Genomic DNA, 13,732 nt, shown 5'->3' with positions numbered 1-13,732 from the left:
CCAGCCCAGGAGACATCCTGGTGAAGCTGCTCTGCACAATCACAACCTTCCTATAGCGTGATGACCAGAACTGCACACAATACTCCAGCTGTGACTGAATTAACACTCTAAATGGCTGCATCATAACCTCCGTGCTCTTGTTTTAATGTCTCAAATAATAAAGGCAAGTATCCTTATCTATGCATCCAATGGCAGATGACCTGAGGCAAGGGTGAAGTCAGGCAGTGGTACAGGCACAATATACCCAAACTTTGCAGTGGAAATCAGAAGTGCAACTCAGGATTAAATAAGAAGCCTCTTGCAAAAAGTGTGCCCAATCTCAGTCATTGGCAGGAAAAAGGATGGAGTTGACGACTATAGAACAAAATTTATGGAGGGCACTGAATACAGTGACTTCTCAATAATTAAATTGGGAAAATTTCTGCATATCTAACACTGGATGTTTAAACAAGTAGCTTATCAAATCAAAGACAGTGGGTAGGTCAAGAGGAAGCATTGGTGAGCTAGGGTTGGGTGTCTTCTGTATAAACTAATGTACTTTAGAGAAGGACACTAGCCTTTCCTCATGAAGCCTATGGTTGAATCCTGCCCTACGAAAACATGGTTGATTCTTAACTGCACTATGAAATGGCTAACTCCATCAAATAGAAGGTGACTCACCAACACTCTCAAAAGAATGAAGGATGGATAAATAAATGCGCAGGGACACCCAAGGCCCATGATCTTTCCAAATATAAATTACTGAGATACAACACATTATAAATGGGAAAAATGTAGGTTTTTGTATCATGAGAACATTGTCTGATATAATGACTAGTCAACCAAGTGATATTAATTAATTGAGTAATTTAGTCAATAGAAATAAGACTCAGACATAAATGGGAATAAATTGAGAATGAATAACAATGCTCGTTAACAATTGTTTATTTACCATAAAAAGATCTTTTTTCTTCCTTTTTTGTTTTATGGAGAAACTGCACTGTAAACAATGAAAATTGACAAAAATACATTGTCCTTGAATTCCTTTACAACCATCCACGACTAAACAAAACCATTCCCACTTTATCTCCCTTGCAATATTTGTAGCACTGAAGAGACAATTCATATTTACATGTTCATTAATCTACTGTCTCATATTAGGATTATTAAACTCAAAATTTGTAAGGAACTATATATACAGCTGGAAAATCCCCAGCTGCCTGCTGCCGGGGTATGTACAGTTAAAGTTAAACATTAACTGGAAATTAACTTTCAGATTTCAACATAATTTGTACAGACTCCAGGAAATATTACAATGACCATTAATGTAAGGTAAAGAGCATACCTCGAAATATTGCACTTCAACAAATGAAAGGAAAACAAGGAATATTACCTACTAGAAATGCATCAAGCATCTGGGTATACCAATAAATAGCTCAATCCTCATCAGCATATAACAAAGCTATTTCATACATTTCTGTTGCAGGCACACTTGGTACCACCTAAGAACACAGGTTCATAAAAGAAAGTGGAAAGTGCCATGATATCATCAACAGAAATGCCTCTTCAAAGTAGTTTCTTCCAATATACTTGTCACAGTCTCAATTTTCACAAAGCTTGGAAGAGGCAGAATTTGCAAGCTCAGTCTTTGAGGATGGATAGGAACTCTATGGTTCTTGAAAGCACAGCTTTTAATGGTGATCTGGTCCTTTATGATTGTCTTTGATCATAATTATTACTACACCCCACAAAAAGGGGCTCTTGATGCTGCTGTGGAAAGATACATTGCTCCAGAAAATGAAAGGTGGGTATTTTGGCACACTGGAAGTGTAAAGGTAACTGTTTCGCTGCCATGGTTCTGGAGGTCCTCATGCTGTTGTTACACAACAAATACATAAAAGGATGTACTCCAAAAACAATATACCAATCTCAGAGAGGAACTGAAATTCTTAGCAAAACCCTGCTGTAAAACAGTACCTGATTGTTTTCTTCCAGATTGTCCAAACCTGTTCATCTCACAAGCACCTAACTTCTGATACAGAGTTCTGATTCAGTCCACTTAAGTGGGTTTCAAAGTTGCTGAGATAAACAGCAATGATGATCCTCTCTTTCCAATGATGTAAACACAATTTGTCCCAAGTCCCTGTCAGGAAATTAGATGCATGCACCTATGATGCAGCACTTTGTTTCTTCTGATTTATCAAATCCAAGTACAGGTCTGATCTCAGGAATCGAGGGTAAGAGTCCTTTTCCATTAAACCATATATCCTTTTTTGAGCAAGATCAAAGCAGGACCGTGACACTTTCTGAAGATTTTCCTTGGTGTGTTCTCTTGTATAGGAGTCCAAGTTAACCTTTAAAAGAAGTCCCAGAAAGTATTATTTTTAATATTTAACTCCCAAACATTTCACTGAAATTTATTCAGATGTTATTATTTGAAGCATATTTAATTAAAAATGCTCAAGAGCATTGCTTACCTCTTTACAGGATTGAATGGCAATATATTCTCCAAAGATTTTTTTGGCCTTTGAAGTCATTTTAGATTGTGACTTGGCTTTTTTGTAATCCTCACATGCCAACCAGAATTCAAGATTCTCTTCACTGAATTCAGTGCGTAAAAAGGCTCGAAAAGCTGCTAATCCATCTGCAAAACAAATTGGTGACACATGAAATATAGATTATGCATCAGACTAAACACAAGAACAAGGTAATGATACATGAGGCATGGTCTTTTCATTAGTACAAAGAAGAAAACTGGGCTTCAGGTTTTGTCTATTACCAATCATCTGTTTGACATTTTATTGTTGATAGGTTTAGTGTATGATCATATATATGGAACAAAGATGATAAAGATGGATATATCAATATATGTTGAATTAATTTAAATAAATTGTACATAAAGCAACTTATTTGTTACACCCCAAACAATGGAACTTTCCTCATAATATTTTTAATAAACTGAAGTAGTTATGATGTATGAAAGTAGGAAAGAGGTACAAAATGTTAACACAAAATAACCACAAGTAAATTTTGAAACACAGGGCAGGCCAGAGAATCTAAGTACTACAAAAATAATTTATTTTCAGTTTATTCAAAATACTACCACTAATGATTATATCACAGTTTTATTTTAGAATATTAGATGTGAATAAGTCCCTTATTAATAAACTTATGTATTACTTCACGTCTAATTAAATGTTTTTGAACTTAGAAATAATTACTTAAATGATTAACAGTCAATGTCAATATCTGTACAATATACAACTGAAAATATATAAGCAAGTGCTTACATTTGTGGATAAGAAGTTTGTCCAATGATTCTCCCCATTTTAGAGCTTCCTCTGATGAGGGTCTGCAGGCAAAGGTACAGCAGTTTGTTAATAAACACATTTCCAAAGCCTTTTAACTTATTTTAACAATTCAATTACAGCAAGTCTTCATCATCTGGTTGGCTCGTACTGAGGTGGTGTCTTCCCACCTCTAGCTAATTGATCAACACCTACATTATGACATTATGCGAACTTGCTTTTCAGCATAGTCAGTCATCACCTCATCTTTAAACGAACTCATGAGTTACCAATACTACTCTAGATTTAGTTGGACCGATTCATCTCCAAAGGGATTTACAGTAACAGAAACCTTAGTTCACACAAATATGCGTGCTTATTTTTCCTTCTATCTTCCAACTCTGTGGCAATGTTGTAGGATTTTGTGCATCAGAGAGCATGACTACAACACTGTCTTGTTGGCATCTATAAGACAGCTAATAGATAAATAAATCTCTTGTGGAGGTTTGCAGGCAAATGCAGATTTTCCTAGGCATGTTTCCAGGACTCCTAACAAGATGTTGTCATGTGCAGAACCACATTTTCCTAGGTGGGCCACAGAGCTGCCTTTGTATATTCTATGTATAAGCTGTCTGCACATATTCAGCTTTCAGACAGCACACTCAATCTATTTCTCCAGCAAGATTACTTTAACACACATTTAGTACTCACAAAGTCCAACACTGAATACTTAAACTCAAAAATATTAACAGTAAGGCTGAGTTATAATTCTTTCAATCAACTGACTCAAAGGTTTCCTTCACTAGTGAAGTGATGCAGAATGATCACTGGGAAATAAATGTAATCATTATTCTTCATGTTTATCTTTGAAAAGTGTTTTAGCTTTGTAAAGCATAGCAACTGTGCATCACCATTATCGATTTACTATAAAGAACATTCTTTCACTTCATTATTTGGTCTTTGAAATGATGCATAAAACTGAAATTCAAAATGATTACATTTTACAAGCCTCAATAGTTTGACGAAAACAAAGTTAAGTTCAAATGAATAATCAAAGTTTGAGACCTACTTCACAGTTTTAATGACTTTATCGAGTTTTGCAGCATTGCTGCCTCCACCAGATTCATTCCGTCGACGTAGAAATCCCAAACGGTTTTTCATATCTTTGGCCCTATTGGAAAAGAGAATATAAACACAGGTAAGTACTAAGCAGCTACTGAAAAATGTTTATTTGAGAATTATATATTCTTGACTGAGTAATTAAGTACAAAAAATATTAGATTGAATACACTACCCAAAGAAACAAGCATGACTGCTGAAATAAAACATTCTTATTTACTAATAGTAAAAAAAAATCGTATTCCTGAAATCTTTGCAATAATCTGCTGGAACTTGTACACCAATGATAAGACTGAAACATTTTAATACACACATATTTGCTTCTTTCCTCTATCTTCTAAAATTAACTAAGTTCATACTCAACTTACTCTTTCATGGTGTGCCGTCGATGCAAACCCCCACCAGGACTTGTACGCTGAAGCAAACTCAAAAGCATTTCTGAATGAAACTCATGTGGTAGTGGTTTTGACAGATCTCTGAAAAATGGCATCTTTCAGAGTCAACTTGTTCAGATTAGTTTTGAAAATATTTTCCCTTCCCTTAACTGCATTTGATTTGCGATGGCTTCATTAACAAGTAATAATAGCAATCTGAACAGTCTCCTGAATATTACAGCAAGTTCTATTTTGTTCCTATAGTTTCAGGATCTTCAGACAAACTTGTGACCCATAAAAATCTAACCTTTACAATCCCCCGGCCTGCAGAGGAGCTAGCATCTGGACTGTGCAGTGAGCAGCATGAATTCCTGTTATACACTGAAGTTGCTGTCTGGTTCATGGTATTTGCATTCAGGAAGTGGGAGTGACTACCCTGTATGCCCACGTTTTTGAAAGGAGAATCGAGTTGACTCAGAGTTGTGTCAGTGTCTGCCTGCCTACTTCTGGTGAATAAAGCATACTAACAACTGAAATGTTAAAACAGGAAACAAATGGTGCCTATTTATCTACTCCTTTAACTGGTTACTATAGCAACAAATCAAATGGCTTTTTTGGCGGGAGGTTAGCAAATCAATTGCAAAACCTGCCTGGATTGTTTAAGCAAAAAAAGATCATTTTCAACATTCTTTTGACTATAAATTCTGTTGACAATTTACAAAGTTGCGAACTATAGGTACAAGAACAGAACTCTTTGCTTTTTTTTTCTGTTTCCTGAGTAAATAAATGAAAGAAAATGATTTTTGAAGGGAAGGTTTAAAAGAATGGTAAAATAGAATCAAAGAGCATCACCTTCTGAAAACTTATTTGGGCAAAGATGACAGAATGTGCTGAATTGATGAATGAATTAAACAGCTTATGAATAAAGTTACCTGGTAATATGGAAAAACTTCTGATAATCTTTTAACTTTTTTTTAACCAATTAATGCTTTTGGTAAAACAAACCATATTCATTTTTTGCTATGTTGTTGAGAAAGATTCAATTTTCCTTGTGTGGGTAATGTAGCATTACTACCTGATAGATCACAGCATTGTACTGTATTTTAATGCTTATTATACTATAGTTGGTGGTGTGTGGGGCAACAAATGAAAGCGTTGGTGCTATAATTCCAGTTGCACAGAAAATTTTCTAAAAACTGACAAGACATCCAACACACATTTCTTGATGTGCTGCTTTCTCCATTTTTATGAACAGTATTTCTTGAACAACATTTTGTTTGTATTCAATCTATGGCCCCAGTAAAGCATCTGATCAAGTAATCAGTCATTTTAACCTTATTAGCTAATTACATACATGATAGCAATACACGTGTAAGCTATGTATTGAATTCTCATCTCAAATCTTTTTATTGAATTGTAATCCTTATTTTTAATATAAATGACATATTTAATTTCCATAATGCATGGGTCATATCGTTCTCATTAAAAAAAGTCTAATCGAACCAACCTCCATCAGTTTAATCATTTAAAAACATAATTGCTAAAACTTCAGAGCTCTATCAAAAATGCTTTATGATAAACAGATGATTTGCCTTAGGCTTCTAGAATAAGGACATTGGCACCAGAGCATTCAAACAAGCAAATATAACTAGAAATTGCATAAATATGAATGACTGCAAACCCAATAGATAAGAAACAATATTAATAGATAACAAAATTGTAATACGCAATTGCCAATAAGTCAAACTTGATGGGACAGGAATGATTGGCACTGTACATTCTATTGCATGCTTTTCAAAGTTCTGCTGGGACATGTTCCTTCAACAACAGATCAGCTGTAATTTAATACATTTATAAATCGAATGAGCTCCTTGCAATTCAAATTACACCATTAAGTAAAATATATGCAAACATATATTTGTTCCATGACCATTGCATTAAAGCTCAAAATAAGAAAACTAAACCTTTGTTTCTGTATTCAATAGAATTTAATTGCACTTCCCTCTGCGAGGATTAACTAATCATCAAATTCCTAAGAAATATTAAACTGTAAAACAGATGTTTAATCTTAATAATTCCATAAAAGTTGTAAAGATTTAAAACCTAAAATATTACAAACTGTGCTCCTTCCCTGACATTTCAGAAATCAGAAATAAAAGACAATAAATACTGGAAATTTATCAAAAAATAACCAAACTCCCACATCTAATTTACTATTGAAATAAAGTTTTCTTAAGATGTAATATCTCCTACCTTTCCAGATATTTTTCTGAAAAATCAACCATTGTGTGTAGCATTTGGATAACTCTATATGTGGTGGTGCAGATCTGCAGTGTTTTGAGTCGGATCGTTATATTGATGCTCTCCCAGGAAGGCAGATTAAGTAGTAAGTGTGGGCTGGATAAACGCCAACTCATGAACCAATCAGGCTACAACATTGAATAAAATGCTTCTTGGGGGGGGGAGAATTTTAATTATTTCCCCTGAAAGCACAAGACAACCATTCCCACTGTACATTAACTATATACACCGGGACACTATCTTACGCTTTAACTACTTTATTTCTAATCTACTTAGAGCATGAGCAAAGGTAAACAATAGATATTTTGCACTCACTACAAATGCTCGATCCTAGCTGTGTGGTCATGGTTCCACCTTCTGGTAAGTATTAATATTTCATTAGATGTTGAAAACAAAGAAAAAGACACAGGGGCTGCTGTTTCTCAAACTCTTAAATACAATCTTTTGAAAAACAAAATTTACATTCTACTCTCTAGATAGTAAGGCAATGATTTAATTTGTTTTCACTTTGATTTGAATATTTATTTTAAGTTCTTTATAATAAAAATGAATGAAAAATGGAACATTGTAATACTGGCTTATTATCCAATAATTACTATGGAATATTATTTGTTTTAACCTAGATTATTAAAATGCATTGTATTATGTAGGTTTATATTTTTAACAGGTCAATGTCTGAAACGGGAAGTATCCAAATTCAAAGTTATGCAAAATCAAACGTGTGTATTTCCATTACTACAGCCATACATATTAACATGAAAATATATTCAAGCTGTAATTCTATTTTTGCATTTGTTTCAAACTACTAGTGCATGTCCCTTATTATTACTCACTGGAAACAGTTGTACCCTTTAAAGCAATACCGTTGGACAGGGGTTAATGTGACAGGGATCAGATTTCATTCTTCCTGCCCCCAGTCTGAACCTTCCAACCATGAGTGTTTAGAATGAAGCTAAACATCACTTCCAAAGATGTATTTACTTTGAGCAGTAATGTGATATTTACTACTGTACGGGTTGGCTGTTCTTTAAACAATCAGAATACATCGAAGTACAAAAGCCTAAGTATTAGTGAAAATACATTTCTTCTGTAGTCTTTTAACAGACCAATTATCTGGCATTTTATAAACCTAACTGAAACATCAAGGGGAAAGTATATTCCTTCAACTTAAAGATTTGTATTGTCATCGTTTTGGAGCAGAACGAGCACAGAAAAAGGTAAACTAATTTAATTAATCAAATTCCAATGATTATTGGTCCCCATCTTATCAGAAAATTAAAGTTGTAAAATTGAAATTAGAACAAAAATAAAATTTTGTTCCTAAACTAACAAAGAATTTTGGAACATTTTATTACAGCAATCAATACAGAATAATTGCCATAGATAAGATGATCAAACTTACAAATTCATTGTCTTTTTCTTTTTGGAGCCATCATCAGTTTCAAAGTCAGAATCTGCTCCATATAGCTGGTGAGGAAACAGAATAAAGACAATCTACATTATTACCAAATTTCATAATCAGCTTTTAAACTTATTCCAGGTTTATTATTGATTGCTTTAAGCTTTTCTTGGTCACATGCTCTTGAAAAAAAAGTCACATTTAGACTCAAGGTAGCACTATAATTCAAGGATGTTAGATAAAAATCAGTTTTGTTCACAGATTTAGAAACATGATTTGAATAATTGAGTTAATGGATTTTTAAGTACTTAGATCCTTGTAAAAATTCAAGCAGTTTGGTTTTGTTATCAAGCTGTATGTTTTTCTATCTCTAAAAATGGAGCAACCACTCCCCTTCTAACTTGTTCCGAACATTCAAACAGCAATGTATTAGATTGCACACAATTGGCTGTCTTACAGTGGGCTGCTCCAATTTCATTCATTAGTGCAACTTCAAGAATTTTAAACTTTAATTTTAATGATTTTGTTCTGCAACACAGATAATTAATCTTACTGAAAATAATCAACATAATTGTCGTCAAATTAAGTTACAGAAACCTAATTAAAAGTTCAATAGCCTTTTAAAAGAAATCAATTTTACTTCCACCATTACAGAGGAAAAAACCTTTCCTCAAAAATTCCATTATTTGCCATCATTTTGCACTTATACAAGGCAAAATATAAAGAAAATGTGTTTCTCAAAATTAGAAATGGAACACTGAATTAGCATTACATTTATGTTAACTGATTGCTAAGCAAATCTTCTACAACTAAGAGTAAAATGTCAGTCATCTTGGGATATTCTCAATTAATCATGCAGATTATATAGGTTCAAAGTTTGGAAAAGATTTGTAGCTCAAGTGCTCGCTGGATTACCATTGTTGAGCCAGTTGAAAGCTGAAACTAGAAGATATTAGATTTTGTTGGCAGTGGTGGATGGAGGAAGTACTGTCCTAATGGCAGCGGTTCGTACCACTTCACTTTTATATAGATCCCACCAGCTACTTTGTTCAAGCAGATATTTGAATTGTGAATTTAGAAATTAGGGACTGTAGACTCAAAATTGGTCTGTTGGTGGTGTGAGAATCATGATGTACAATCACTCTGCGCTTAGTCACAGTTGTGTTACTCACAATGATTGTGGCATGCTGCCCAGTGCAAGATGTGCTGCTGACTAGCTGCACTTTTAGAAGGGTATGTGCATAGATAACTTCAGCTAACTTGCACAAAAGGATAAACTTCATATTTTATGCAGGGAGCCAGGAGGTCTAAGAGGTATGTTCTGGAAAGGGAATAGCAGCAGGTGGTCAGGGAAATGAATTCCAAAAAATATACCTATCAGGGGCTTGCTGTAGTACTGTAAACCTTTTAATGACCTTATACAAGTGTCCAAGGTCAGTGAATGCATCTTCAAACATCTCTTACTCACGGGACCTCTTTTATACATTTCATTACACCAAAGGCCTACCAATCAGCTTGTGTCTAACATTGATATAGTTCACCTTATGCGCTTGCCAATGCTCCAACCCTGCAACCACATCTTATACGTTCAATATAATTAAAATTAGTTTGATATGACAAGGCATCAACAAATAGCATATACATTGGTGCTCCTCTCCTTTTTCAGAAAATACGGTTCCATATAAGAGGAGGAAACAGAAGAGAACTAGAGGGGGACAGAAGTGCATTATAGGGTCAGAAGTGACCAAGACCACTGCACTATTACAAGACAATTCAGCACTCAATGTACTTTTCCCATGTGCATGTTCCACATCACCTCACCCTTATCCTGATAACTCCCATCAAAAGTGCAAGCTGCAGACACCGTGATCCTGAATCAACAGTCTTACTTTTCAACTGATATGGTAGTTAAGAAGGTAGAGTATGTGAGGTCTCACCAAACCTCCAACCAACTTCTCAACTATAGGTGCTGAAATCTGATTACCTTTTGCAAAATCTGAAAACAGGTTAGTTATTGTTGAACATAAGAACAAGTAATCCTACTTCAACTAACACAATCAAAATCAGGTCAGCTGGATGTTCACCTCACTGCTATTAGCTCAGTTGGCTGGACAGATGGTTCGTGATGCAGAGTGACATTAACAGTATGGATTTAATTCTCACACCAGCTGAGGTTACCATGAATGTGTGGTGACCCCTCAGGTTAAACCCCCACCAGTCACCTCTTTCTAAACAGAGAAAGTAGGACTATGGTGACTTTAATTGTGGAGTTTTGCTATGCATGAACTGTGCTTGCCTACTAACAATGACCATATTTCAAAAACAGAACTGATACAAAGTACTTAATGATAATTCTCAGATAACGGAATAAGATTAGGCTTAGTGTTTTACATTGAATTCCTGACATGAATCACTCATATACTGTTGTTGCGCAGCTCACATGCACACATGAAGTGACAACTGTAACAGGTAATACAACAATATATGCAACAAAGTCGTTGAAGAAGCTTCAAGCTTTAACTGTGCAAAAACTGATTATTACTTAGTTTTTAAAAAATCCAAGATTTAACTTTAATATTAACATCAACCACTGTTAACAAATTTCAATGGTCAATTCTTGGTCTATACTTCACAATGTAATGTTTATGAACTACATGAAGACAGTACTTCAGAGTAATCCGAAAGTAGACAAACAATAGCAACCATGAGCATAAATTAATATTATGAAATTCTGATGTTTATTTCAGTGTGTATAACAAATTGAATATTTCACACCAGATTGAGAGTTTGTAATTTTTTCTCCTGGTGAACGAAGGACTATTTGTGACTAAAATACCTGACCATATGTCTGTCTTCCAACGACTGAATTGAGAACAAGATTACTTTTCTTCTGGGTTGGGAATTTTGAGAGCTAGTGCAATTTCTGGAAGTTGCATTAAAGCACACAGTCTGTCTCACCCAATTTCCTGGCATTATAAAAAGAGGCTTTGTATGTATGCAGTTTAGGAAGCTCTTCAATACATGATTTATAATTCTCCTTTGTAAATGTCTCCGTTGAATGAAATATGCTTCGGTTGAATTAAAAAAAAACCTTCTATTGTCACTGATTATTCAATCTTCATTATAAAAGATTTATCAAACTTGAAGTCAGATTTTATAACCATATTTTGACAACCAAATATCAGTTTTCCTTTTTAAGAATATTTATTTGTGGTAGTGTATTTTATTTGTTGTTGTGCCAGGTTAACTCTTCTACTCCCTAATTTGGTCCTTTCTTTCTATCGACGCATGGCAATCTTTGCTTTTATTTTGAAAACTGCTTTCTTTTGCAATCTGAAACTGATTTTTTTATATTCCTGAGAAGTGTGTCACAAAGGATTACCAAGTGAAAACAAACATTTAATGTACTTTTAAAAAAGAACAAACATTTAAAAGTACTTGTGATCATATTGAGTGACACTGACAGCGGCTCAGAGCAGCTCATCTGTTTGTATTTTCTGAGGATATTTTCTGGAGCAAATGAAGTTGAAACAATATCTACATCATAATGCCTATTGGTCCTAAAGCAACAAACCTCAATGTAACAGCCAGAGTAGCTTTTACTATGTCGGTGTTTCATACAATCACGACTTCAAAAAACCTGAATGAACTCCTCGTTACATTAGAGCCAGTCTCGGTACCAGAAACTTGTGTATTCCTGCTACATTCCCCTGAAAATCCATCACCCCCTACATTTTCCAAAACAACATCCTTGTTTGAGATGGCCCTTGTCTGAGATGGGAATAGCCACAGGAGTCTCCTGCACTACCTGCCTTCCTCGCCTACCTTTCCTGGAGGTAACCTATCTACCTGACTGTATCTGCGGATTTTCTCCCTTCCTGTAACTGCCATCCATCACACTCCCTAGCTCCTGTAATTTCCTCACTGCTTCTAATTGCTGCTCCAACAGACTCATGCGATCTGATCGGATTCACAACCAAACACACTTATTGCAGACTTAATCGTCCCTAACATGGAAACTCTCCCTAATCCCTCACATCTGACAGGATCAGTACATCACACTAAGGACCATCTTTGCACCTTAACTATCTACAGATTCAGAGTATAGCACAGTCTTCCTGGTCTAAAAAAACACTGCTCTAGGCTAACTTAGTACTTATGTTTTATATTTTTAAAATTAATTGAGACAGATTTCAATAAAAGATAAAATCAAAAAAGAACCCACTCTACTACAGATTTACTAAGAAAACGAACAGCAAGGTTATACTTATTTAGTATTCTTTCCTTTACTGGTCAGAGCACGAGTCTAGGAATTGGGAGGTCATGTGGCGGCTATACAGAATATTGGTTAGGCCATTTTTGGAATATTGTATGCAATTCTGGGCTCCCCCTTAGCAGAAGGATGTTGTGGAATTTAAAGGGTTCAGTAAAGATTTACAAGAATATTGTCAGGGTTGGAGGGTTTGAACTATAGGGAGAGGCTGGGGCTGTTTCCCCTGGAGTGTCAAGAGGCTAGGAAGTGACCTTCTAGAGGTTTATAAAATCATGTGGGTCCCGTCTACAGTATACAGACAAAGTCTTTTCCCTGGGTTCAGTGGGGGTGGGGGGGGGAAGAGAATGGGAATCCGAAGCAAAAGGGCATAGGCTTAAGGTGAGATGGTAAAGATAAAAAAAGATACCTAAGGGGCAACTTTTTCACACAGAGGGTGGTGCATGTATGGAATGAGCTGCCAGAGGAAGTGGTGGAGGCTGCTACAGTTGCAACATTTAAAAGGCATCTGGATGGGTATATTAATAGGAAGGGTTTAAAGGGAGATGGGCCAAGTGCTCACAAATGGGACTAGATAGATTTCAGATACCTGGTTTGGCATGGACACATTAGATTGAAGGGTTTATTTCCATACTGTACATCTCTATGACTCTATAACTGTGGATGCTAGCAATCAGAAACAAAAACAGAAATTGCTGCAAATTCAGCAGGTCTGGCAGCATGGGTGAACAGAAATCAGTATTAATATTTCAGGTCCAGTGATCCATCTTAGAACTGATTTCTCTACAGATGCGACCAGACCTGCTGAGTTTTTCCAGCAATTTCAGTTTTTGTTTCAAATAATCTCTCATATAGCTGCTTTTCTCATGTAAGTAAGTAGAGGAATCATTTGATCCTTACCTACAAGAACTCACTATATTTATGGGCTGGGTATTACATACACCACCAGATGGGCAAGTAACAGTTTAGTTGCCTAGTCTGCCATCTTCCCACCCACTAAGAT

The 13,732-nt window shown here is 35.3% G+C and overlaps 1 protein-coding gene across 9 annotated transcripts in view; it reads right to left on the bottom strand.

Annotated features, from left to right (window-relative positions):
- Positions 1-908: 908 nt before the first annotated feature.
- LOC140469243 (regulator of G-protein signaling 3-like) overlaps positions 909-13,732 on the bottom strand; it is a 271,500-nt gene continuing 258,676 nt past the window's right edge. For 6 of the 9 annotated variants that reach the window (XM_072565577.1, XM_072565579.1, XM_072565578.1 and 3 more), the window contains 5 exons: positions 8,463-8,527; positions 4,336-4,437; positions 3,270-3,331; positions 2,457-2,623; positions 909-2,333 (listed from right to left, as the gene is read on the bottom strand). In XM_072565577.1, the coding sequence (XP_072421678.1) occupies positions 2,148-2,333; positions 2,457-2,623; positions 3,270-3,331; positions 4,336-4,437; positions 8,463-8,527 (582 nt within the window). In that variant the 3' untranslated portion in view covers positions 909-2,147. The other 3 variants (XM_072565583.1, XM_072565585.1, XM_072565584.1) reach the window with 3 other exon arrangements.

Source organism: Chiloscyllium punctatum, chromosome 49 (genome assembly GCF_047496795.1).
Source record: "Chiloscyllium punctatum isolate Juve2018m chromosome 49, sChiPun1.3, whole genome shotgun sequence".
Classification (NCBI taxonomy): Eukaryota; Metazoa; Chordata; class Chondrichthyes; order Orectolobiformes; family Hemiscylliidae; genus Chiloscyllium; species Chiloscyllium punctatum.
Note: the sequence above shows the minus strand (reverse complement) of the source record. Positions and strands in the feature narration are given on the sequence as shown.